This window comes from Cucurbita moschata, unplaced genomic scaffold (genome assembly GCF_002738365.1).
Source record: "Cucurbita moschata cultivar Rifu unplaced genomic scaffold, Cmos_1.0 Cmo_Scf00030, whole genome shotgun sequence".
In the NCBI taxonomy this organism is placed as follows: domain Eukaryota; kingdom Viridiplantae; phylum Streptophyta; class Magnoliopsida; order Cucurbitales; family Cucurbitaceae; genus Cucurbita; species Cucurbita moschata.
In genome coordinates this window covers 1,034,600-1,061,386 of record NW_019268546.1, presented here as the reverse complement: position 1 = coordinate 1,061,386, position 26,787 = coordinate 1,034,600, and the positions used below count along the sequence as shown (strand labels likewise).

At 34.4% G+C, this 26,787-nt stretch overlaps 2 protein-coding genes across 2 annotated transcripts; both read left to right on the top strand.

The window, feature by feature from the left end:
• Positions 1-1,370: 1,370 nt before the first annotated feature.
• On the top strand, positions 1,371-2,357 carry LOC111464207. Its single transcript, XM_023108302.1, has 4 exons — positions 1,371-1,695; positions 1,776-1,922; positions 2,002-2,072; positions 2,154-2,357. The coding sequence occupies exons 1-4, from the start codon at positions 1,371-1,373 to the stop codon at positions 2,355-2,357; spliced, it is 747 nt and encodes a 248-aa protein (XP_022964070.1).
• Positions 2,358-19,897: 17,540 nt separating this feature from the next.
• Positions 19,898-24,817, top strand: LOC111464509 (homeobox-leucine zipper protein ANTHOCYANINLESS 2-like). Its single transcript, XM_023108736.1, has 9 exons — positions 19,898-20,125; positions 20,216-20,433; positions 20,514-20,631; positions 20,735-21,421; positions 21,499-21,600; positions 21,680-21,895; positions 22,796-22,970; positions 23,061-23,428; positions 23,859-24,817. The coding sequence occupies exons 1-9, from the start codon at positions 19,898-19,900 to the stop codon at positions 24,264-24,266; spliced, it is 2,520 nt and encodes an 839-aa protein (XP_022964504.1). The 3' UTR covers positions 24,267-24,817.
• Positions 24,818-26,787: the final 1,970 nt, after the last annotated feature.

The window sequence follows — 26,787 nt, the reverse complement described above, 5'->3', positions numbered from 1 at the left end:
GAGATTCGAGGAAGTGTCTCTAAAGGTCAGCAAGGTTTAGGATGACCTCTTCGTCCACATGAGGATGCACTGTAGGCAGATGTCCATGATTAGCACCATGAGGAGCAACCGTCAAGATGACGTAGTACCTTAAAAAGGAGAAATGGACAAAAGGACGTCCTACATTGAGATTTAGGAATAAGCAGCTTTTGGGGTGGAAAGTTTTTAAGGATGTGAGAATTTGTAACATTTAAGTTGGACCAGAATTAATTTTTCAATTTTTCAAGTTTATACCGTGAAGATTTTATTGAGGCTTTAGAGGCTGTACTTCAAGATAGTGTAGAGAAAGAAAAAAAATAAAAATAAAAGAGAAAAAGGGAGAAAAGGAAAAGTAACAGCTACCGACTTCGACTTCGATTTGTAGAGATCAAGTCTGGACACTTGAATTGTTCAAAACTATCACGATACGAAAAAGACTGAGAGGTAAACTTTGAGTTTTTCATTTTTTATTTTTCTCTAAATCTGAGTGATTCAAAAGGAATTAGGTAATGAGATTTTAATACGATAGAAATTGGAAAATTTTCACACATTTTATTAGGTTTATTATTATTATTTTTGTGAAGAATGTGAGAGTAGATTCATACTTGATAAGTATGCCTTTTTGCTTTTTTTTTTTTTTTTTTTTTACTAACTTTGGACTTAAAGACTTTATTGTTTATGTGACCTGCCAATGCCAAGGGTATACTAATCCAAAAACTCGACTCTATCCAACTCTACGTGTGCCACGTGTCAGTGTTGGAAAAATGGAAGGAAAACTAGCACGACTCGACCCAACTCTACGTGTGTCATGTGTCATTGTAGGAAAAATGGAAGAAAAACTAGGGCGCACTTTACCCAAATACTATAATATATTCATGTCGTAGTCTTTTACTGACTCCAACCATCTATGTTGTCTCATATCAAATTAAATTTTTTATACGTGAAAAGATACTATAATTTGAAGGGAAAAAAATCTGCTGATATAGATAATGCATACCTATCTCAGTAATTCATTAGATAATTATACTCATTATTTTAACTGTGGATACATAATATTGTTCATGATCATGATTAATAATGCATCCAAAAACGAAATTTGACAATTCTTTTTTTGTTTTTTTTTTCTAGTATATTTGAAACAGAAAAAAATTAGTTAAATTTATTCCAGATTTGACATTATTTCTTTCCTTTTTTAGTTCAAGAATGAGAAAACTAAATCTTGGATCTTTTATTGTGATTATTCATGTAACTAAACCAACATAAAATGAGCAAATTCTGTTGAGAAAAAAGTATTGAAACGCCACTACATTTCAATCCTCCATTCAAACTCCAAGATCATCCCATCAGCCAAGATGATGTTCAAGCTTGATCGCTTCGCTCCTCTCCTGAAGGCAACGTCCACACTTGCTCTAATCGGTGAGAAAGCGGACCTCAGAATCACGCCGATTATGTTATCGTTAGAGGTCAAACATCCTTCCCCCGCCTTCAACGCAGGCCTCCTGTTATCGCCTGGATTCTTCACCTTCTTTTACACCAATAAAATTCACCATTATTCCATAATCTCCCTTGAATTATTCTACATCACCATGAACATCATGAACGCCCGTGGCTTCTCTTCAATGCTCTTCTTCCTTGTCGAACGCTCAAACCGCCTTTACCTAAGATTTGATCATTCAAGTTAGTATTATTTCTTCCATGCACAATAATTCTTGCTTAATCTTGCTTTTCTTTTCCTTAATTTCGTTTTAATTTTATAGAAATTGAGCCGAAAGTCACGTCGTTTCGTGAGTTGACATTGAATCCTCCGGAGATGAATCACCTAGCACGACTTGATTATGCAACCTTTGTCTCAATTGATTCACCAACATTCAGAAACATCGTGACAGAATTACATGCTGATTATGGTCGTGTTTTTTATTCTTATTGATTTTCTTATAATTCTTGAAACGTTTTGCCTCTAATTTCTATCCACAATTGTTGCAGCTCATGTTACTTTAACGGACTCACAAGTCAAATTCTCCAATGCAGATAAGGAGATTGTTCTTACCAAAAGGGTATGTCGTGTTTTAATGTTTAAGAAATTTGTGAGCGTTTTTTTTTTTTTTTTTTTACCGAATTTGATTGATGTTTTGCAGAAAAAACAATGCATAATTGGAGATGTTTCAGAAAAGGATGAAATTAAATTTGTAATCACTCTTCAACCCACGATGTTTTTCCATGATTTGAGCCATCAATCAGCGCGGGTGTGGTTGTTCAAGTCGAGTAATTCGTCTAGTGCGATGATTGTTCCTGTAGGAATGTATACTCAATTTTGGGTCTATTTCCCTCCTAAAGAGTGATATGTGAAACAAATTTCTTTGTTTGCAAATAAAGAGTATGCAAGTTCTTTAATAAAAGATTTTCAATTTTCAATTACTTCAATTCTGATCGCTTTCTTATCCCATTAAGTTACTATGGATTTTTCTTTACACTCTAGGATTTACTATGGGTTTTTCTTTGTATTCTAAGGCAGTTCATGCTAAATTCTACAACTATCTAAGCTTCTAGGAACCTTTAAAGTTTCGAGCAGATCTAATGTCCGTGAGGTGGTTCACCCAATTTGGCACCACAAATCTATTGGATGACGTATTTTAGCTTGAAGTAAGCTACTTTACTGTTTTTTGATTTAGTCAACTTGCATAGCCACAATAGTGAAGGATTGTATCATAAGTTGAGACACTACCTCATAAATTTTATAAAGACATTATGACATCTAGCTGGTTTGAACATCATTAAGGTTAATGACGGACTCTTCCAAAGGACTATAAAGTCACTAAGTATGGGGTGTAAGTATGGGGTGTGACTTTATGTACTTACCCGCTACTAATTTACCTCTCTACAAAGTAGAGAAGGTTCATGAGACCCTTGACCATTTCCACCAAATGGAGGCATATGTTCCCCTCAACGCTCTACACTCTAGGCCTAATTTGATGGTATGCATACTCCTATTACTTGGTAGGGTGCTACTAGCGCTAAGACGTATTAGAGGAGATACGAGGCAGAGACTTTGGTGACTCCTCCGCCTCGGATGACTCCATTAAGCTTTTTTAGCCTCTGGTGACTCCATTAAGCTTTTTTAGTAGCTTTATCACGACTCAATTTTCGAGGCTTCGAGTCTCAAACTATAACTAAAAAGATAAAACAATAATAAACAAATGAAGCAAAAAGACGTAAAATTTCACCTGAGTTGGAGTCATACAACATTACAAACAAATGAAGAATCGATACAAAATATAAAAATAAAGACTGAACTAATGCCCTGGGTCAAAACCCCTATATGACAGTATAATCTCGAATACTCCCCCATCTTAACGGCAACTGGTGAACACTTGAAAAAAAATTGTATAAAAATAAATACTCATACTACTCCCCCATCTTAACGGCAACCGGTGAGCACTTGAAAAAAAATTATATAAAAATAAATACTCGATAAATAACCTACTTGTTGATTTAATGTTTAAACTAGTATGTTACTGAGTTTTTCTCTGGGATTTAAGAAGTTCATGCTTCTCTGGGATTTAAGTTCATGCTCCAACTATTACTACATATGAGGCACCTATCATGAGCTAAATTATTTATGTAGACTCGTGTCCCCACTGAAGACGTTTAGATCTCATCTTGCATTTTAAGTCACTCGAGGTTAGCTCTTTGAGGCTAAACCAATCTATAGGTTCACTCAAATCTAGTTCTCTGATCACCGCTCATGATACTTGGGTACTCGGTCTACTGGAAACATATTGACTTCAGTGAACGTAAAAATTGCTCTAGCTTTAACGCCCTATTTTTAACTTGGTTCACTCATGCATACTTGGTTAAGGAGATACTCCTATTGATCACCTAAAGCACGAGAAATATAATCTATTCATTCATGCATACTTATTAGGTATATATTCCTTCAATCACCTAATGCATAAAAATCATAATCTAAACATTCATGCAAACTCAATGTGGCAATAGCATCCATCAAGCGTTTGAAGCACAGATCACAACATCTCATCCACCTTTCTCACTCTGCCAAAAACATTAAAATAAGCATGCAACTTATCTAACTATCAAAGATAACATATGTTCGCATACTAGCACATCTTAGTGATCCTTACAAGTATTACTTGAGAAAAGTATGAGTGGCTACTTACTTGGATGGCTCAGGCCATTTTTGAGCTTGCTTTTTCACTTACCGAAAACTCTAAATTTCCTAAAAAATTTACTTGTAAGTCTTAATCAAGTGAAATTAAGGTCAATATTGAAATTGGGATGAAAAATAGTCGAACAAAGATTAAACGGGACAAAAAGAGGCTCACAACGCATGTTCACGCTCCTAGAGGAACTCCCATGCGCGCAACCACGTGCTAGTATAGACATCTATCTGGTTAGGGGTAGTCGCACCTTAGTCTATCGCACGTTGATTTGTTGCTTCAGGTCTGAGAGCGTGCATTCCATTTTAGAAGCGCAAGCGAATTTTCCTTCGATTTTTCTTATGCTAACGCGTAGCACATGTAGAGTCGGTTTGAGTCGGATGCAGAGTGGTTCAAACACGGGCACAGATCTTGGATCGGGCTATAGGTTCTTAAACATTTAATTTAACGTTTAATAAGTTTTTTACTTATTTGGCACTTTTTAAAAGTCATCAATTTACTACGACATAAAATTTGAATTTTGTTTTAGCATGATCTTAAACCGTTAATTATGTATCTTAAATTTTACAAATGTTTAATAGGTGGAAGACTAAACATAATCCTTTTTAAGTCTAAGCTTCAAAAGTTTCATCCTCTTGCCTTTTGATCAATGTAACTATTAACATGAAAATACATGCATCATGTCATGTCAAGTTAGTCCAAATGTTTCTGATAGACATTCAAATGTTAAGATTCCAAAACTCATTGGGCATCTCAATATTTTGAAATTCATCGGTCATGTTGTTGGCTTTTGCGTTTTGGGCCCAAAACTATTCTTTATGCTTCTACCACCGTAATAGACATAGCCATTTTCGAATACAATGGTTTAAGAATCCTCGAATCCTCCAACAAAGTACACTATTGAGCCTCTCCTTGAATAGTCATCTATCCATCTACCAGTATTTGGACGACTCCTCTCCTTTAAAGCACATGGGTAGTTCAATGGAGCTCTACTATGGTTCTTCACTATGATTTTACACCTTCGATATCACAACTTCTTGGATCTTCATTATGATCACACCTTCGAGACTCGTACCTACTTTGTTCGACACATGAATCATTATGACTAGATTTTTTAGGATTATATTGAAATAGTTAAGCTAAGATAAGGGCACAGCTCTAATACCATTTATATATATAATATCTTCTCTTTAATTAGTCAGTTTGAGCCTCCTACAGCGATAGCTCAATAGCAAGAGTTGTTCATGCCTTATTTGCCTCAGGATTAACCTAAAACATCTCGATATACTAAATGGTGTGACAATCTCAACACGTAAAATTCTTCTTATTAGGTCAAATCCATTTAACATTTTTCCTATCCATAAACCTTACCTTTAATGAGATAAATTTATAAATTTAATTTTTTCCATAAAGAAAAATAAAATAATCAATCAACAAACATGACGTATGATCGAATCCCATTCCAAATATAATTAAAGTTGAACCCATCAAATTATATGATGGAGTGAGAAAAAAACTCTTTCTTGTCGTATTCTCACACCCAAACAAAAAGGATTTAAATTTCAAGTGCAATCAAATCATAGCCATATTCATTGAATCAAATAAAAGTGCTCTATTAGTCACCAATCAAATAAGAGTAATTGAAGGATTTAAATTGATTAGGGTTTGAAGATGTATTTTAGAAAGATTTAATTTAGGTCCACGATCAAATTATGCTCTAATCATAATGTAATTAATCGTATATCGATCTTTCGTTTTCGTTTTTATAAATATAGTTAACAGTGTCCAAAAACCCCTGATAATTGATTTGGACATCGAACTCATCTAGATACCAATCTCTTGTTCTCGTTCTCACAAATATGAAAAAAAAAAATCACAAACAAAATATTAACTCTGAAGAACTAGTACCACATACAAATCGACGTTTAAATTGGAATTCATTTTTCTATGGTATTTTTATTATGAATTTGGGAACTATGGTTGATTCTCGTGTGGCAAACACAATCAATCGTAATGGCACTGGTATTACAAGTGAGAAAATATGGTATGGGTTAAGATTAAACTTTACGGGTAATTCCCTTTTATTCTTCAATCTCTATCAATAATAACTTTAAAAAAAAACGTTAATAGTATTAATGCTACTTTTAAAAGTTTATAGATATTTTTTAGATGTGAAATTAACGGTTCCATATGTATATGAACAGCAAGAGTATTTCTTTCTTTCTTTTTTACCAAAAAAAAATTATAGATAAACTAAAAAAAATGAATATAAAATATAAAGATATTTTTATTAATTTAACTAAAAAAATGAATAATATTTCTTTTTATCTTATTAATAAAATGAGTTCAATTTAGGAAACATAAAATATGAAGAAAAAAAATAATTATTGAATAACTTATAATTTAATTATAAAAAAAAAATTGAATAAATTAAAAGAAAAAAGAAAAGAGGAGAGAGAAGCAGTGGATCCATGTCTTATTACCAAGTATTGGCCGCAGGTTTAAATGAGGATGCCAAACTCCGTGTTGCAAGCGTCTACTCACACGGAGGGGACCACCTGCCTTTTTATTATTATTATTATTTTTTTTTTTTTTTTTTTTTTGTATATTATTAGGACGATTTCTTGTTCATATATTGACCGTAATAACTTTTTTATAAAAATTATGGATATTAAATATTACTTTTAAAATTTTATAGGTGTTTTTTTTAAGAATATTTTCAATTTAAAAAAAAAATTGAAATGCAAAATTAATAATAAAGAACTCTTATCATTTATTAATAATGTGTAAAATGAATAAATAAATAAATAAATAAAAGTTTTTATGCGTGTATTTACAGGTGCTGGATGCGGACCTTACATTGTAAGGGGGTTTTATGTTTATGTTTTAATGAAGTCATGTCAACCGTTACCTCTCTTTATGTTTCCTCAATGCTTTTGCATTTATGATCTTTCAACTTATATCCTCCTTCATGTCCTCCTCCTCATCTTACTCTCTTCACATTTATTACCTTCTTCTCGACTCGAAATGGTCGAGATTCAGATCATTTGATATTTTGGTTGAAGCTATACTAAGGTTGAAGATGCAGTTCAACCCGACACTCTTCCGAGATCAAAAAAGAAAAACCCTTTACAAGAAACATATACATATTTAACAAAATTACTTGTTAGATGAATGGCTATGATATCACATGTTACACGAACACGACTCTCAATAATTGTATGATATTGTCCATTTTGAGCATAAGCTCTCATGGCTTTACTTTAGGCTTCTCCAAAAGACCTCGTCCAAATGGAGAGACTATTCCTTGATTATAAACCCATGATCATTCCCTAAATTAGCCAATGTGGGACTTTCATCCACCGTTAAGACCCTTTTCATCGACCGTACTACTAAATTTTGTTTGATCATCTACTTTTTCATATCAGCTTTCTATTATATCATCATTTTCGATTAACCGTCAATCGTAAAGCGAACGTGTTTCTTGGTAGGAATCGTAGACGTGATTGAGAAAGGTTGCGAGGAACGAGAAGAAGAAGAACAGTGTATGTACACAAGTAGTTTCCAAAAAGGCTTTTGGTGTTTAAATGTAGACGCAATTTCTTGAAATTTTGTTTCCTACGGGCCAAATTTTCAAACTCCTAAAACCCAGTTTTGACCGTTGGATATGATAGAAATGGGTATGACTTTTTATTTATTTATTTATTTATTATTATTGCATTATTACATAGTCAAAGGAGAAAAAGAATCCCTGGAAAAGAATAAATAAATAAATAAACTCGACCAAAGTCTCAATAATATGAACATGAAATTTCCAAGAAAATCTCTTGCTTCCAAGTTAAGTTCACACATTTATATTGATTCGTCTCTATATTTATCACTATCTAAATCATGAATCAAAATCGAGCTCTTTATAAATTAATGTACAAAATCAATAATTAAATAAATTTCTCAAAAGTCATTAATGTCAACCAAATCCAACCATATTACTATTGTCACAATTTCGATCTCAAGTACGATCAATCAACGTTTCTCATTATAATTCTTTAAAATAAAAAGTCGGCTAAATTAATAAAAATATTTCTGACCTTTATAAAAAAAATATCATTAAACTTTCAAAAAAAATTACCCTCAGCCTTTTAAGAGTTTAATTTTTTTAAAGGAACAAAATCATTACTACCTTATAACATGGAAGTAGACAATTTCTATTCGTATATTGACGATTAAAAAAACTTTTAAATTTTTTTTATCAAAGTTAAAAATGTCAATAGTAAGTATTTTTTTAACTAGTAATTTTTTAAACAGTTTTAAAAATTGAATGGTATTTTAAAAATAAATTAATTGAAATTTTTAAAAATCTAAAATGGAATGAGTGAAGGTTTTGGCAAAAACAAATGTGTAAATGCCAATAAATGCTACACCAAAAACCTATCTAAATACTTTAACCTCAACTCTTTTTAGTGCCTCCTAACTTCTCTTTACTGTTTATAATTTTAAATACAAGAAAAATCCACCCTCCCCGTCGTACCCATCAACTATATCGACATCGACATCACCATTCTCTCTCTACACTTGAGTCAGAGAAGAAAAAAGAGAGTGATTTATCGAGTGGAGCCCGATAGAGTTGAAGAAATGACACTCCCAAACTCGATCGGTCTGGCCACCAAGCAAACACATTGATTGCTTAGGCCAACCCAATTTTCATACAATTATAAAAGCAAAATATCCCCTACTTTTAAAGCAACTCAGTCTAGTTTTAGAAGAACGGATTGATCAATTTGATTTATAACATTTTCATTTATTTGACTTCAACCCAACTCAAATAGTACGAATTGAATTGGGATGATCGAGTTTTTCGAGTCATCTAGATTTTTAAAACATCCCGAGAAAGAGAAAGAGAGAGAAAAAGAAAAGTGGATGGGCTCATTGGCCATGTGGGTTTGTTTTGAGATTTGGATTTAGACTTATTCAGTCATCCTTAGGGACAGAGAGAGAGAGAGAGAGGCAGAGGCATGGAGGTGCACGTACGTTGGACAATCATGTCTGTTGTATCAAATGAAACAAAATGGAGAGAAAAATAATTGAAATCCAATTATTTGTTTTACATTTTGTTTTTACCCTAAATAATTCTAATAATAATAATAATAAAACCCTTGCTTGTTGAGAGGTCGCTGCGATGGATTATTGGAGTTTAGGTTTAAAACTTTGGTAGGGAGGGCAAGCACAAGGACGACTAGCTTTTCAATTTTATGCCCAACTCTCCTATCTACCTTATACACTTCATAACCTCCTTTCTAAAACTAAACTCACTGACAACATAGCCTAACTTATTGCATCACACTCGACTGCTCTCGATGACCATCACCCATCTGGAAAATAAAGAATAATGAAGATGAGTATAAAATTAATCACTAAGTAACCTACCAGTAGGTTCTCACGTTCTTGTCCCCTATTCCATGTTCTCAACATTATGTGTCTATATCATAGTCCATTAAAGGACAACGTCTAGGTGGATACGGTCAAATCATATATCTCCACTCTTTTCTTTTTATAGGGTTCTTGAGTTTTCATGGCTTGGATGAGGACATATATAAGCAATGAGGTTGTGAGAAAAGTTGGACCTAAATCTCATGTTAGGGGTAGTAATCTTCATTCATGTTTTCTGACTTACCTACAACTACGTCGTCACTTTATTTATATCTGAAAATTTTTATAAATATTTTCATGTAATACATGAGTAACGATACATACAAAATGTCTTAATTTTCTATTAAATTTTAAATATATCAAATTTTATTGTAAATCTTGGAAGCTAAATTTGGAGATGATGAGATGAAAGAGAGAATTGTTTATAAAAACACCTCATTTGAATGTTTTTATTTATTTTTTTTTTTTCATAGTTGATGGAATTGAATTCAATTAAATTCGTTGGATTTCTAGATTGAAACTCTTCCATTCTAGCAAAGAAACTAAGTTGAAAAGGACATTAGGAAATATCACAATTTCTGGAAACGAAGGAAATCTTAAAATTCTAAAAAAAAAAAATTTAATTAATATGTAGACGTTCATAGAAGATGGAACACAGGTTGTCTAACTCAAAAAAATTTGAAACTCAGAGAAGGCACACGTCACTCAATTAGTAGTCATTTGAATTTTTTCAAATCTTAGAGATCACTTTGATAAGCTAGCATCTTAGCCTACTTTATCTTAGGCGGTTAAAATATACGTGATTAGGAGTTTAGAAAATCAATTTTAGATGAGAATGCATGATATGTTTTAGAAAATTACGAAAATGCTCTTAGGATAAGATTTTTATAATGCATTTTATTTTAGTGCTTTCCGCTGCGCTAAAAAGGAGATGTGACATCTCTTACTGACACATGAGGAGTGTCTCGCATAGACGACAAGGAAAAATTCGGTTGATTCTTCTTTTTTAGGTATGAACGGACATGGTGACCACAATAAGGAAAGAAGAGATGTGGCGCGGCCACGAACATGGTAGCAGAGGAGGTCGTGACAATGCCTCACAAATTTATGACAATGTCAACCCCTGGAAGGACAAGAGTAGGAACAAGTGTTAGTTTTATGAAAAATATGGACAATATGCGGTAGAGTACCGAAAGAAGAAGCGTGATGAGGAGGTAAAACTCACATTCACGCATGACCAAAGAGCCAACATTGGTGCCAACCGAGAAGATGTCCAACCTGATGCTCAACGAAGGGAAGGTTATGAAGAACCTTGTCACAAAAGAAGAAGACCAAGTGGAGATCAACATGTGGTATCTAGACAATGAACTAAACAACCACATGACTGAAGATCAAACAATGTTCAAGGAGCTTGATGAGAAACTCATTGGAAACATGACGTTTGGCGATGAATCAATTGTATCGATCCATGACAAAGGATACATTTTTTTCAGTGCAAGAACGACGATCAATGTCTACTGACTAAGGTATATTGTATCCAAAGCTTAAAGAATAACATTATCAGTCTTGGTCAAATGACGAAAAAATGTAGCAGAGTGGAGTTAGCTGGCTCGTTTCTCAAGATCTTCGACAGAAATACAGCCTTGTTGATGAAGGTAAACGCTCGCATAACCGTCTGTACAAGATGGTATTGGAAATCATCCAACCCACCTCTCTATTGATAGCACTCACGAACCTAGCTTGACTATGACATGCAAGACTTGGGCCCGCGAACCATCTATACAAGACTTGGTAAGAATGTTTGATTAATCCACCACACCTAAATGATGTGAAGGTTATCTTATTTATAAATGGAAATAACAATAAATAGAAAGATATCATGGTAACAAGGCAAATATTAAATATTTGCCTTATAATAAAATATGAAATATAATATATATGGTAAACTATAATTTATTACTAAATATCCTTAACACTTGGGTTCATGAAAATTTATGTGGCTCGATCATTCCATGGTCTATCTTTGGTAACAAATATTTTCTCTTACTTGTTGACGATTGTAGCCGTTCCATGTGTGGTTATGTTTACTTTTATTTTCTCTTACTTTTAAGAGTACTACTGAAATTCCTGAATGTTTAAGGATATTAATGAAATACTTTTCAAAATTAAAAGAGGTATTTTTTAAATAATATATTAATAGTTTCTATCTAAAACAAACCACAAAAATAAGTTTAAAAGGTAAAATTGAATTTAAGAAATATTTTTGAAATAATAAATTTAGAGATATTTTTATTAATTTAATTTATTTGAAGGATAAAATGTTGAAGTTGGTCCAAAAAGTTAATAAAGCCTAACCCTACTAATCCATAACGTAATAAATATAATTTATTGGCGTAAGTAGGTTAAAGAAAAACAGCTAAAATGACGATTAAAGTTAATGGCCAAACCCAAACCAATGCCTCATTTAATAGGCTGCCCATTATTGCGATCCATTTATTATAAATCTTTGACTTCTAATATATTGAATTTGAACGTCTAACTTTAGAAATATATATATATGTTAGCCATGCTCGTGTTAGCACACTATGTATACAATTTTAATCATGAATTTAACGAGATGTAGAATTTTTTCTGATTTCTTTAAATTATATGTTCAAAAAATTTGATAACTCAAAAAATCTGGTCACCAACTAAATTGTACCGTTTGAGTTGGATTATAGACTTATTTGAATTAAGTTAAAGTTGAGTTCAAATAAATAAAAATTTTATAAATTTGAGGGGTTCATGAATTCTTTAGAATTAGATTAGTCGAACAAAAACAACAACTAATTTTAAAATATAAAATTTGCTTTTAAGTATAATTATATAAATATGCATATTTTATTTCATCATTATTTTTTATTATTTATATTCTAAACCATCCTTTTTAACTATTTGAAAGGTAATGTTTTAAAATATAAGAAAAAGTAGAGTGGTAAATTTTAATTAAATGTTTGAAAATAAGTAAGAGATGTTTTGCCACTAAGATTTTACTTTTTGAATTAATTACCTAAACTACCCTGACCAACCCATAAAATTATTATTGTGTTAAATTGGATTCATTATTTAATAAAAATTGTTTGAGTTGAAAAATTTATGACTCCACAATTGGGTTAAGTCTAAAAAATGTCTTAAGATTCAGACTCTAAAGTCCTCAATAAAATCTCATAAATTTAACTTTAAAAAGAAAAATTGAGTATTTAATACTTAATTGGGACTCTCGTGTTACATAAGGCCTCTTGGCTATCAACCTATCTTGAAAGAGGGTGAGGTATCACGTAATTTTGTAGATGGCAAGCACATGAGATCACTCTCTCAGATTTAGTGTGACTTTATGGCCTTGTGGAAGAGTATGTTAGTAACCTTCCACACGTGATGTTTAGATGGGTTGATTTCATATTGTCCTATCAAATATTATGATGTAGCGCCTCAACGGAAGAAATTTAAATAACAAAAACTTAAATAACATAAAGTATAAATGCTTTATTCTAACTTATATGCTACGAAATTAGATGCATATTAAACCTATAATCTAGGAAATTCAAATTGCAACCTACCCAGGCATGTTACATGATCTCTTGAGTTGTGATGTCACTATCACCTATACAAGAGAGCCTTGCCTTTGTCTGAAAAAAAAAAAAAAAAAAGAGTAGCACATGGCTTTAATATTTTAAGAAATAATCAGTGACTCCGCTATTGAGGTTAGATGTAAGCATATACAATCATGACTGTGACCTATCATATCATTATATATTCCTTAGGCGACTATTCTTCCTGACATGCGACTATGTTTTTTTTTTTATAGTTTCACTCCTTCCTTACAGTTGATTGTGTAACTCATGCAACATGATTTGTGTGAGTTCATTACAACATGAGATTCCTCTCAACAATAGTAAATGGCCACATGCCAAGCTTGAAGGTAACTTCAATAAGAGAACTCGGGAGCAAAAACATTCACTGAAGAGAGCAGAATGAACGGTTTATGGTTAAAATAATGGAAAAATCCAAAATAATTTGGGACTCAAAGTAAATAGTAATAGTAATTATACCGGCCTTTACCCGCCTTAATTTGGTTAAAACGATTCTAGAATTTTTCAAAATGGATCAAATAAGCCAAAGAATTAAAAAGTCGTTTAAGTCAGTAGGAGACACTAATATGTTACGGAAACTTACAAAGCATGGATACATGAAACATGTTGTAGTTTACAGAAAGGGATAATGACAAGGATAGTCGATACATCTAAACCTCAAAGTACCTTTCATTAGTGTTGCCTTCTAGAATACATTATCATCTACTTCAAACTATAGGTTTTTACACATCACCTTGTCGTAACAACTCGTGTTCGTCCAATTCGTTCTAATATAATGAAGATCTACATAATTTTTCATAAAGAGCTTCGAATAGTCTCATACCAATAGTTGCTTGGAAATTATTGTTATAAGTGAACTCTACAAGGTGCAACCTAGAGATCCAACTACCTTAAAAAAATCCAACACGTAACCACATAACAGGTCTTCCAACATTTGGTTCAGATGTTAGATTTGACCGTCGGTTTGTGGGTGGTATGTGGTATTAAAATCCAATCGTGTGCTCAATACCTTTTCATTTTAGATGGTAAAAAAGAATTCAAAGGTCAAATTCTAACCATGACAGAAAATAAATTAATCAAATTTTAATATGATATTACTATGTTTGCAATAATGAAAGAAATTATTGGTGGCACTATGAAATTAATAAATAAAGAATTCATATGACTCTTAAAAGCTAATTAGCACATTAGGCTTAATTTTCTAATCTATAATTATAATCTGTTAAAAAATTAATTTATAATTATAAATAGTAATGAATTTAGTTTAATCGAATATTCATTTCAATATTTTTCACAATAATGAAACAAAAACAATATTCCTAAGTATTTCTATTACTATTAATACAATTACAAATTTGGTCCCTACGACTACGAAAATTAAAATTTAAATCTTTTCGTCATTTTATAAAAGTTCTAATTTAATTGAGACTAGCGCTTTTAAGCCAACAAAAAGAATAACTTATTAAAGTAATTTGCTCGTTATGTAATAGATCATGGACAACTTCATAGACATTTACTTATTTGTCCATGATTGAAAACGCTACTTACCAAATTTGGGTTAGTTTTTTTGGGCAAAAAATAACTTTTTGTCAAAATTTATCGAAATATTTGTGGGTTGGAATAAGTCGAGTTGGAATATTTTTTAAACCCAATCTAATTATTTGAATTATAATTTTTTAACACTGAATCTAATTTAATCATATATAAAAACTTTAAGATCTTATTATAAAAATTATAATACATGAAAAAATTAGTTGTCACGTTGCATTCAAAAATCATTTGTAAATATGATAAATTTTCTTCTCAAATTTCATTTATATATCATTTTTTTTAATTATTGGCCATATACTTTTTATCGTAAAATATATTATTATCAAATTATTAAAATGAGATCGGTAAGTAATAATAACCTAAAAAAATAAAAATGAATTGGTCGGGGGTCAGTTACCCAATTTTCTCCCTTGTTAGATACTTTAAATTAGGTGAAATTAATAAAAATATGCTTATAAATTTTCAAAAGCTTCAATAATACTTTAAAACTTTAAAAAAGAAATCTAAAATTTTAATATCCTTGATGGTGACCGGTACAATTTGAATGCTACTAGTATATCTTTTTTAAATGCAAGTTATTTCATTGTGTATTAAAAATATAATTAGTAAAGGTTTAATGGTACGATCATGGGTTACATAAATGAACTACAATAGAATACGAGGACTATATAAATTCAAGCGTAAAAATCTCAACTTTTAGACTATACATTAACACCCCTAAACTAATTAACCATCTAATTACACAATTCCGCTCCAATCACTATCTTTTTACGATTCAAGCACGAAATTATACAAATTTACCCTTTCGAACTCTGAGTCTTACAAACTCAAATTTGTTAAATTCACAGGCCAAACAATTCCCAAGTTTATATAAATTCTGGTGGTAATCCGATGCTAAAGATAATCATACAAAATGACCAAAATACCCTTTGGGTGAAAGGGTGTTAAAATTGAATAAGAGAGAGAAGGTTGCAATTGGGGGAATGCATCATGAATGCAATAGGTAGCAAAAACCCCTCTATCTCTATAGTGTACATAGACTAAAGTTGAGAAGCAACCCAAAGAAAATAACATTTTGTATTACTCATATAAACCCACCATAACTCACACCCTTCCCCTTCAACTTAATCATGCTAAGCTAACCTTTCTTCTTGTGGTCCAAACTCTATGAAATTTAAAGATTTTCAATGCACCCAAGATTTGGTTTATTAACTTCTTTAACTTTTAAGACGTTGTCGATTTTTTCAACCTTTTCATCGCATTTGCTACTTCCCTTACAACGATTCAAACTTATCGCTAGTAAATATCGTCCGCTTTAACTCGTTACGTATTCTCGTTAGTCTCATAGTATTAAAACATGTACGACATTATTTACAAAAAATGTTTCGTTCCCCTCTCCAACCGATGTGGAATCTCACACCCCTGTTTCTCCCAAGTTTAACTTCATTCATCTTTATTAAATAATGTCGTTTTTGTGAATGCCCTCGTCATGCGCCATGAAAACTCAAGTGTTCTTTGGAAATACTTAAGCTCATTCTTATGACTTGAGTATTTTAAGAAATACTCCATAAATGACGCTGTTATTGGGGTCAAGGAATGCAAACATATGCAACTCATAATTAGAGACCTATCGTTAAAACTATGATAGAGGTGGCCTCTAGTCCAGACAAATTTGGATGTGCAGTACTTCCCTATATATGACCCACACATGCAAGCGTGAGTCCCCATGTGGTTTGCATCCCCTGAACCCATCATAGTCGGGCTAGTTGTCCGTAGCCAGACGTCTAGAGGTCAGCAAATCCCTGAATATCATGCGAGACATGATTATTATCATCATCTTAGTGTACGCGTATGTACTCATCATCATAAATGGGAAAGTAACCTGATGCATATGAACAAACAATATGCATGAGGTCTTTTTATAGTTTTCCTCTTTAAATTATTCTTATAGCACAACTCTATACATCATTCACATATTACCCTAGGTAACATACATGCATTGATCTTCATACGTTCATCATCATTAATGTTAATTAGGGTTGTATCTTAAAAAACTCGTCGTCATAATGCATCATGACATTTAATACATGCACATCATCTTAATATGAAATGTCATAATATTAAGTCGTCTCATCAGCATACATCTTACATCATCATGTTATCATGCATCATATATCATCATCATGTCATCATATCATCTCATCATCATGTCATCATATCATCATATCATTATATAACATAATCACATCATCATATAACATAAGATATAAATGATATGTGCACGGGTCAATAGGCATGTGCCGTTATACATAAAACCAGTCTTCCAACTGATCCAATAGTAATGTCAATCATGTGATGACATGATGATGATAATGTCATGATATCATTTCATCATCATGACACTTGGGATGATGTACATGATGATGAGCCGATAGTAAGGCCAATCACGCAAGTCATCAACATCTAAACTAGGACTTAAATAATATTCTCCAAAATCTTCGATTAGACCATAAAATCATATTAAAGTTGAACGAGTCCTTCACGACTTCTCCTGCCTCATAATTCACGGACATAAATAAATAAACTTCATTTCTTCTTATTTTCTATTACTTTACTCGAGTGATCGTTTCATCCTTCGATAATCTCCAAGTTCTCCGGCAAATCCAACACAAACAACGAGATAAATCCAAATTAAGGAAAACAATAACCTATCAACGGTAAACATAAATTGGGGGTTATCAGGACCAACGCTGCGAGCTTCCAAAATACCGAATGTCTCATCCACACCTACTTCGTCACACCAACTCCCTCCTCAAAACTCCTCATACACGAATTCTAGTCGTTGCATAGCGGTCTGTTTCCTGGCTTTGCTTGCTCGAGCAGCACTATTATAAACAAAGAAGCCCGGCCACACACAACTAAAACCAGAATTCCGGCTAACTTGCCACCACGTTGCGGTGGTTTCCTCCTCAATTCTCTTACCCATCACCAACTGATAAAAAAATCACAAAGTAATTGACCTGTTTGCCGTTGTTTTACTCACGAATTTGAAGAATAAAAGACCCCGGCAATGGGTTTCAAATTCAAGATTTTCCGGCGAGTCAAACCCGACAAAATCTGTTGATTTCCTTCCTTTTCTCACCGACTACTGTTTTTTTTATTACAAAATTTTAATTTCTTATTTTCTTTTTCTTTTTAAATTTTGAAGAAATTCAGATTCGTTAACTCAAAAACAACCGGTATGAAATTGTCATGTTTGAACATAAATTTTAGTGACTTTGTTCTTCGTCTCCCCCAAAAGGGCTCCCTTCTAATAATCATCACTAATCTTTCCCTCGAACAAAATATACCATAGAAGCTCTCCTGAAACCTCGATTTTTTGAGCCCTTGAACAAGTACCCCTTTGTTACACTAGAGTCACTTTTGACTATACATTCAAAGCTCACAACTTCATTGTTCGACAATTTAAAATTCTGTGGACATGACTTTTATATCACGTTAGCAACACTGATCATCTACAATAGTATAATATTGTTAACTTGGAACGTGCTTTTGGTTTCACCAAAAGACCACCTACTTTAAAATTAAAAAAAAAAGTGCATATTCATAGTATTTGAAGTATAAATTTTGAGTAGATTATTAATAAATTCTTGACAATAGAATATTGGATCTTTAGATATAAGATTAAAATTTGTGTCTTTTATAATCCTATACTTTCCATATTAAGAATTTGTTTTTATATTTATAAATTTTAGAGACTTATTGAAAGGGAATTTATTCAATGAGTTCACATTCTATCATACGTCTACCAATACAAAATTGATAGTCACATTGTGACAACTTCGTTAAATAATTTCTCCCTAAAATTTAAAATTAACAGACACAAATTTTTAAATGATTTTTTATGGTTATTATGATTTTAAAAAAAGTTAGAATTTAATCGGTAGATCTTAAATAGTTAAAATCATCATAAACGGTCAAAAGCTAAACATAAATTGAAAGCTTTTCAAATTATAAATAGTTTTTTTAAAATGGAGGATGAAACTTATAATTAATGGGAGATTTTTATTTCTAGTTATAATGGGTTGGACTAGGTAAGTTTAGACATTTTTTTAAAACTTAACCCAATTATTCAAGTAATAATTTTTTCAACAAAAACGTCTTATTAAATAATGAATCCAACCCAATCCAATTAATAATAACTCGACTCAATTTCTATAGATTAAACTCATTGGTAGCGGGAGAAGTTGAATTGGGAATTGGGGTAGATTTTTAGTCCATGTAGTTAGAATGTTGATGGATGTATGTTGAAATTTTGGAGGGTGAAAAAAGAAGAAAGAAAATTGGGGAATTTAGGGAAAGAGTTACATAATTTAGGGAAGAGATTGGTACAAAAATTTGGAGTTCCCAAAGTGAGAGAAATGGAAATTGCATTGTAATTTGCATTATAACATCAAATTTCTTTCTTCTTCTTCTTCTTCATCCTTTCTTCCTCTGCCATTCACAGACTTTGGGGAAAGGGAGATTGAGAGTCAACCGCACCCCCCCCCCCCCCCCCTTTCTTTTTTGGACCCTTCTGTTTCTAAGGCTTCCAATACTCCACATATTCAGTTTTATCTCTTCTCTTTCTCCCTCTCTCTCTCTGCACTAGTCTTAAAAAGAAAAGAAAAACCAAAAATCCTGCCCCCATTTCTCTCTCTCTCCCTCTCTTTTTTCTTTTTTCTTTTTTGGATTCTCCAAGTTTTCTGCTACCTTGAAATGGGGTATTTAGAAGGTTTTTGAACATGCACAGAGACCATTAACAAGGGTTCTTGAGCTTCTTCTTCTTCTTTTTTATTTTTGAAGAGAGAGAGAGGAGGAGGAAGTAATAGCAGAAGGGTTTTCTTGTTTTTGCCATTTTGCCCTCTCTCTCGTTTTCTTACTGCTTTTGATTTTGTGGGTCTGTGTTTTTTGCTTCTGGGTTTTTGAGGAACGGCTTCGTTTCACTGATTTCTCTGCATTTGGGCTGAGTTCTTTGTTGATTTTGGATAAAACCCACATAACGGTAGCGAGTGGAAGAAGGGGAACAAAAGGGAAGTGTTATTGACGCTTTGATTGATGAGTTTTGGGGGTTTTCTTGACGGCGGCGGTGGAGGAAGCGGTGGTGCTCGAATCGTAGCCGATTTATCTTACGTCAACAACAACACCACTGCTTCCAATAATAACCCCACCGGCGGTATCCCTGGTGGTGGAATTATGCCATCTGGTGCAGTCGCTCCGCCGCGCCTTATAACTCAATCTCTCACCAAGTCGATGTTTAACTCTCCTGGACTCTCTCTCGCTCTTGTAACTCACTTTTCCCCCTCGTTTCGTCTTCGTTTTATTTCGTTTCGATTAATCTGTGTGTGATTTCTAATGGGTTTTGAAATCCCTCAGACGAACATGGACGGCGGGCAAGGGGATTTGGCTGCCCGACTACCCGAGGGTTTCGAGCACAATGTTGGGAGAAGAGGCAGAGATGAAGAGCACGAGAGTAGATCTGGAAGTGACAACATGGACGGCGGCTCCGGCGACGACCAAGACGCCGCCGACAATCCTCCGAGGAAGAAGCGTTACCACCGACACACTCCTCAGCAAATCCAAGAGCTCGAATCGTACGCTTGCTGTTTTCTTCATTCTTTTAATTTCTTCTTTCTTCTTCAATCCGTTTTTGAACCTGTTTTTGTTTTGTTAGTGTTTTTAAAGAGTGCCCTCATCCTGATGAGAAGCAACGGCTGGAGTTGAGTCGGAGGCTGTGCTTAGAAACCAGACAAGTTAAGTTTTGGTTCCAAAATCGTCGGACCCAGATGAAGGTAATTGATGAACTGCACCATTTTGTTTTGTACGAAGTTGTTGGGTTCTTCATTTTTTTGTTGTTTTTCTTTGGATTATGAGTGTTTTTATGTTTTGGAGCAGACCCAATTGGAACGCCATGAGAATACTTTGCTTAGACAGGAGAATGATAAGCTTAGAGCTGAGAATATGTCGATTCGAGATGCTATGAGGAATCCGATCTGTTCAAACTGTGGTGGTCCAGCGATTATCGGAGAGATTTCTCTGGAAGAGCAGCAGTTAAGGATCGAGAATGCTCGTTTGAAGGATGAGTTGGACCGGGTTTGCACGCTAGCTGGGAAATTCCTTGGAAGACCGATTTCGTCCTTGGCTAACTCCATTGCACCTCCATTGCCAAGCTCGAGTTTGGAACTGGGAGTTGGGAGTAATGGATTTGGGAGTTTGACCATGGCGACGTCGATGCCTATTGGACCGGACTTTGGAGGCGGGTTGTCCGGTAATCTGTCTGTTGTTCAGCCACCTGTGAGGTCAACACCAGGGATGGGACTCGATCGGTCGGTGGAGCGATCTATGCTACTCGAGCTTGCTTTGGCTGCCATGGATGAATTAGTTAAAATGGCTCAGACTGATGAGCCTCTTTGGATTGGGAGCTTGGAAGGTGGAAGAGAAATACTGAACCAGGAAGAATACATGAGGACATTCACTCCTTGCATCGGCATGAAACCTAACGGTTTCGTTACCGAGGCCTCGAGAGAAACTGGCATGGTGATTATCAACAGCCTTGCGCTCGTCGAGACATTGATGGACGCGGTAAACATCTAAAAACGAATATCTAACAAAAAATCGTAATGGTTTTGTTCCTGATTTCTGATTCGAAACTTATGCAGAATCGATGGGCAGAGATGTTTCCATGTATGATTGCTCGAACGACAACCACCGATGTGATCTCCAGTGGCATGGGCGGAACAAGGAATGGTGCACTTCAACTGGTAAGATATAGAATTTGCAGACTCTACCTCTTCCTTTCCCAGTTCATAAAACACCATAATTGGTTTTGTTTAATCACAGATGCATGCCGAGCTTCAAGTCCTCTCACCGTTAGTACCCGTCCGGGAAGTCAATTTTCTACGGTTCTGCAAGCAGCACGCCGAAGGGGTTTGGGCTGTCGTCGACCTATCGGTGGACGCCATGCGAGAGACTCCAACCAGTGGTTCCTCATTCATCAACTGCAGAAGGCTTCCTTCTGGGTGTGTCGTACAAGACATGCCCAATGGATATTCCAAGGTAAAAAAAAAAAAAAAAAAAAAAAAAAACATCATAATTTCTTCATGGGATTACGAAAATTAAATGTTCTTTCCATGAAATCTTCCATCCAAGAAGCCATTTTACTCCAGAGATCAAAATTCAAAGCCATTTCCATTTCCCAAGTCAACAAGACTTCAATAGTATAGTGATTATTCACCATAATCACTAAACTGTCAGAAAAAAACACAATTTTTTAGAATCTGAAGCTTCCAAAATAATACAATAAGTCATTGGGATTCTTCAAATTATCTAGAACTTGAGTTTTCAACATCTGGGTTTGGTTAATTTCGATTAAAATAACGTTTGGAAATCGAGGTTCTTGTTTTATTACACAAATTTCTGTGCCTCGAGCTCATTAAACTCTATATTTATCCATATAAATAGTGGGAGTTTGGCTGATTGGTTGAATAAAACTAAGGCACTTTGATGTTTCTATTCGAATCTAATTTGGAGCCTACTTTTGTTACTTCGATTATGGTGTGTTTGGTTTTTTTATGAACTGGTTCCAGCCATTGTCATGTGTCGGTGTCTTTTTTTTTTAGTCAAACTCTTATCACTCTTTTCTGTTTTGTTTTCTTTTGCTTGGTTTTTTCTTGCTTTTGCCTTTTGGACTCTCTCTCTCTCTCTCTCTCTCTCTCTCTCTCATACCATTTTTTCAAACCATTTCTTTAATTTGATTCCTTTGTTTTTGTTCCAAATAATCATTTCTGACTTTTTACTTCTTACAGAAAATTTTGTTTTTTAGTCAATCTGCTGCTGAGATCATGCTTTGACTTGATGAACATATTATTATGCGAATCAAATTTAAGATTAAGGTTTATTTTAGATGTAGATGTCAAAAGAAACTATATAGTATATGATGTATGATTTTCGGAGCAGGTTACGTGGGTGGAACATGCAGAGTACGATGATAGCCAAGTTCATCAGCTATACCGACCGCTTCTCAGCTCTGGTATGGGATTTGGAGCGCAACGGTGGGTTGCTACCCTTCAACGACAATGCGAGTGTCTTGCTATCCTCATGTCGTCTGCTGTACCTGTTCGAGATCACACTGGTATCATCCATCGTCTTTGCGTTTTTGGTGACTATTGGTGATTATTAGAAGTGAAAGTTGTTGAATTTTATGAATGTTTTGCTGCTGTAGCGATAACTGCAGGTGGGCGACGTAGTATGCTGAAGCTAGCACAACGAATGACAGCCAACTTCTGTGCGGGTGTGTGTGCATCGACGGTGCATAAATGGAACAAGCTGAATGCTGGTAGTGTGGATGAGGACGTTCGTGTCATGACACGAAAGAGCGTCGACGATCCTGGTGAACCACCAGGCATTGTGTTGAGTGCTGCTACGTCGGTTTGGCTACCGTTATCACCACAACGACTCTTCGACTTTCTCCGGGACGAACGGTTGAGAAGCGAATGGGACATCCTATCCAATGGCGGCCCCATGCAGGAGATGGCCCATATAGCCAAAGGGCAAGATCATGGCAACTGCGTCTCTCTATTAAGAGCCAGCGTATTATTTCTCTCTCTCTCTCTCTCTCTCTCTCTCTCTCTATATATATATATATATACATATATATATATATATATATTTTGAATTCCAAATGATGCCTTTTTCCATAACGCATGTGCCCCTGAGTTGGAGATGTGTATGATTTGTGGGGATCAGAGGGTCGACTTTGGAAATTGGAAGTATCCATGAGGACATTTCTTTTACAGAGCTACTTTTGTTTGTTTTTGTAGCTTCTCATGATGAAAAAACAAAAAAAAAGTCAACATAAAGGCAAAAACAAAATAAGTTGTCAATTTCTCGTCTGAATTCTGCCCCACTTTTTCTTTTTCTTTTTCATTTGATCCATTTTCCCCGTCTTCTTCATGCAAAATCATGTTATAAAGTTACCCTTTTGGTTTTGACTTGTGTACTCTGGTGGGGTAACACACAGGCTATGAATGCGAACCAGAGCAGTATGTTGATTCTACAAGAGACTTGCATAGATGCGGCTGGGTCCCTTGTGGTGTACGCGCCGGTGGATATTCCGGCTATGCACGTCGTGATGAACGGCGGCGATTCGGCGTATGTGGCGCTTCTGCCATCTGGGTTTGCTATAGTACCTGACGGGGCGGTGAGTCGAGGGCTGACAACGACGAACGGCAGCAGTCCAAGTGGCGGGGATGGGCCACAGAGTCAGAGAGTGACAGGCGGTGGTGGGTCCCTCCTGACCGTCGCGTTTCAAATACTCGTGAATAGCCTTCCTACAGCCAAGCTCACCGTGGAATCCGTTGAAACGGTCAATAATCTCATCTCTTGCACCGTTCAAAAGATCAAGGCCGCTCTTCAATGTGAAACCTGATGCATCATTCCTCACGTGACCTCCCCCACGTGCTTTGGGTTTAATTTTTTTTTTTTTTTAGGATTTAAGCAAAAAAGAAAAAAAAAAAAAAAAAAAAAAAAAAACGTTATTTTACTTATTTAACCCCCTCCCAAGTAATTCCTTTATTATTGTTATTATTATTATTACTATTATTATTAGAGATGTCAAGGGTGTGAAGAAAAAGAAAAAGAAAATGAGATGTAATGGTGGGTGAAGTGGTGGGGTATTGAGTCAAGAACGAACCGCGCGTGTTAGTCACCGAGTCAGTGACTCGGGAAAGAGAAAAAAAAAAAAAGGTTTTTCTTTTGAACTTATATATATAGTAGCGGTGGTGGTGGTAGTTGTGGTGGTGGTGGTTCGGGTATTGACTCAAGTCTACCCTCTCGAGTTCGAGTTTTCCGATGAAGAAGAAAAAGGGTGTTTTGTTATGTTATGTATTTGAATTTTTCCCTCTTGATTTCATGTAATCTGTAATCTTCCCAATCTTTGGTTGTGTATTTTCAATATATTATCTTTTCTTTTCTCAAAAACTTGAGTTAGAGTTGAATTAAATTCATTATATTTTTGGAGAGTGGAGTCACGCGCCGCCGGTGGAGGTGGGGCTGGGATGTCAGATCTGTTTGGGTTGTAATAAAGGTGGTGGCAGAAGCTGTTGGGAGAAAGTGTAACTTTCATTTAATGTCAAGATTTTCGGCTTGTTGTGACTGCCAATTGAGGATGGACACGTGGTGGACATTAGGTGACAGTCGGGGATTGATGATGACGATGACGACGACGAACGGCGTTTCTAAGAGGAGTGAGAGTGACGTTTTTTTTTTTTCGTAGGGTTTTTGGACGGAGACTCTGGTGGATTGGACGTCTAATCTCTGGGATTACGGGACCGTAGGATTGGATATTGTCAGGAATCCTGGGACTGTAATTTTTTTTTTTTACTTCCCTTTCATTCCAATGTAAATTTGACCAACGAGGAGATAAAAATACAAGCGGTGAAAAATGGATGGATGGGTTAAATCGTCTTGGACTTTATTTATTTATTATTCATTTTTTACCATATATCTTCGAGAAGGTTTGTCTCCTTTTCTTTTCGAATCCTTGGTTGGACATTTGAGGATTTACCAATCTATTGGCACGACTAAGTTTAGGGCATGACTTTGATACCATGTTAGATGAACACGACTCTCCACAATAGTAGGATATTGTCCACTTTAAGCATAAGCTCTCATGATTTTGCTTTCCACTTCAACTTTGTGAATTATATGATAAAAATAGTGTCTTTCAACAATCTCACCCTCGAACAAAGTACACCATTGAAGTTCATAATTTTTTTGTTCGACACCTGAGTTACTATGACTACACCTTTGATTATTGACGTGACTAAGTTATAATAAGAGCACGACTCTGATACGAGAGAAATAAAGAACGAATCTACACAAAAGTATGATATTGTTTTTATTGTTTACTTTGAACATACGCATCTATGACTTTAATTTTGGTTCTTTTCTTTCAAAAGGTTACGTGTCAATAAAAATAGTGTTCCTTCCATACTCATGATCTTCCGAGCTTCTCCTCAAGATTTTAAAATATGTTTGCTAGAGAGAGGTTTCCACACCTATAAAGAATGCTTTGTTTCCTCTCCAACAGACGTAGGGTCTCAAACTCCACCCTCCTTCGAAACCCAGCGTTTTCGTTGACACTCATTCCCTTCTCCAATTGTTGTGGAATCTCACACTAACGACTCATAGTTATAAAAATGGACTCGAAAGCTATATGAACTCGAGCTAGGGTTTATACTCGAATGAAAGTGGGTCGAGGAGAAGAATCGGAAAAAGGTTGAAGTGAAAGAAGACGAAAAGGAAATGTGTAAAGTTGATAAATATATTGAATTATTGAAAGGATTTGGAATAATGTCTCCATCCTGCCTCCCAATTCATACAAGAAAGCCTACACGTGAGCCTTCAAACAAATAAGGGTATAAAAAGAAAAGAAAAAAATAAGCAAGGACCAAAATGAAATAAATTTAAATTTGTCTACACACTCCAAAACAAATCAGTACATTATTACTAAAATTGACCATTTTACATATCATTTGAAAAATAAAATCATTACATATAATAAGGTTAATAGTTTCACGAAATCGAGGATCAAATTCCTAAAATATTATTAATGTGTTATATATATACCTATACATATAAATTTATTACAAATTTGAATCCAAACCGTACAATTTGAAGTGGGTTGATCGAATTTTTCGGGTCATCTGATTTTTTTAACACCCTTAATTATACTAAGGGAAAAAAACAATATTGGTGTCGATAGAGCGGCAACGCTAGATCTAGGCACCATATTTAACCATAATATATATTTGATATGATTTCAAAAATAGGCTTTTTATTATTATTGCAATCAACTCCAATAATTTCATATAATTCTGGAGAGAGAGAGGAGAAAATAATGCATAGAAATTAGTGAAGAGAGAGTGAAACAAAAACTTTGGGGTGTC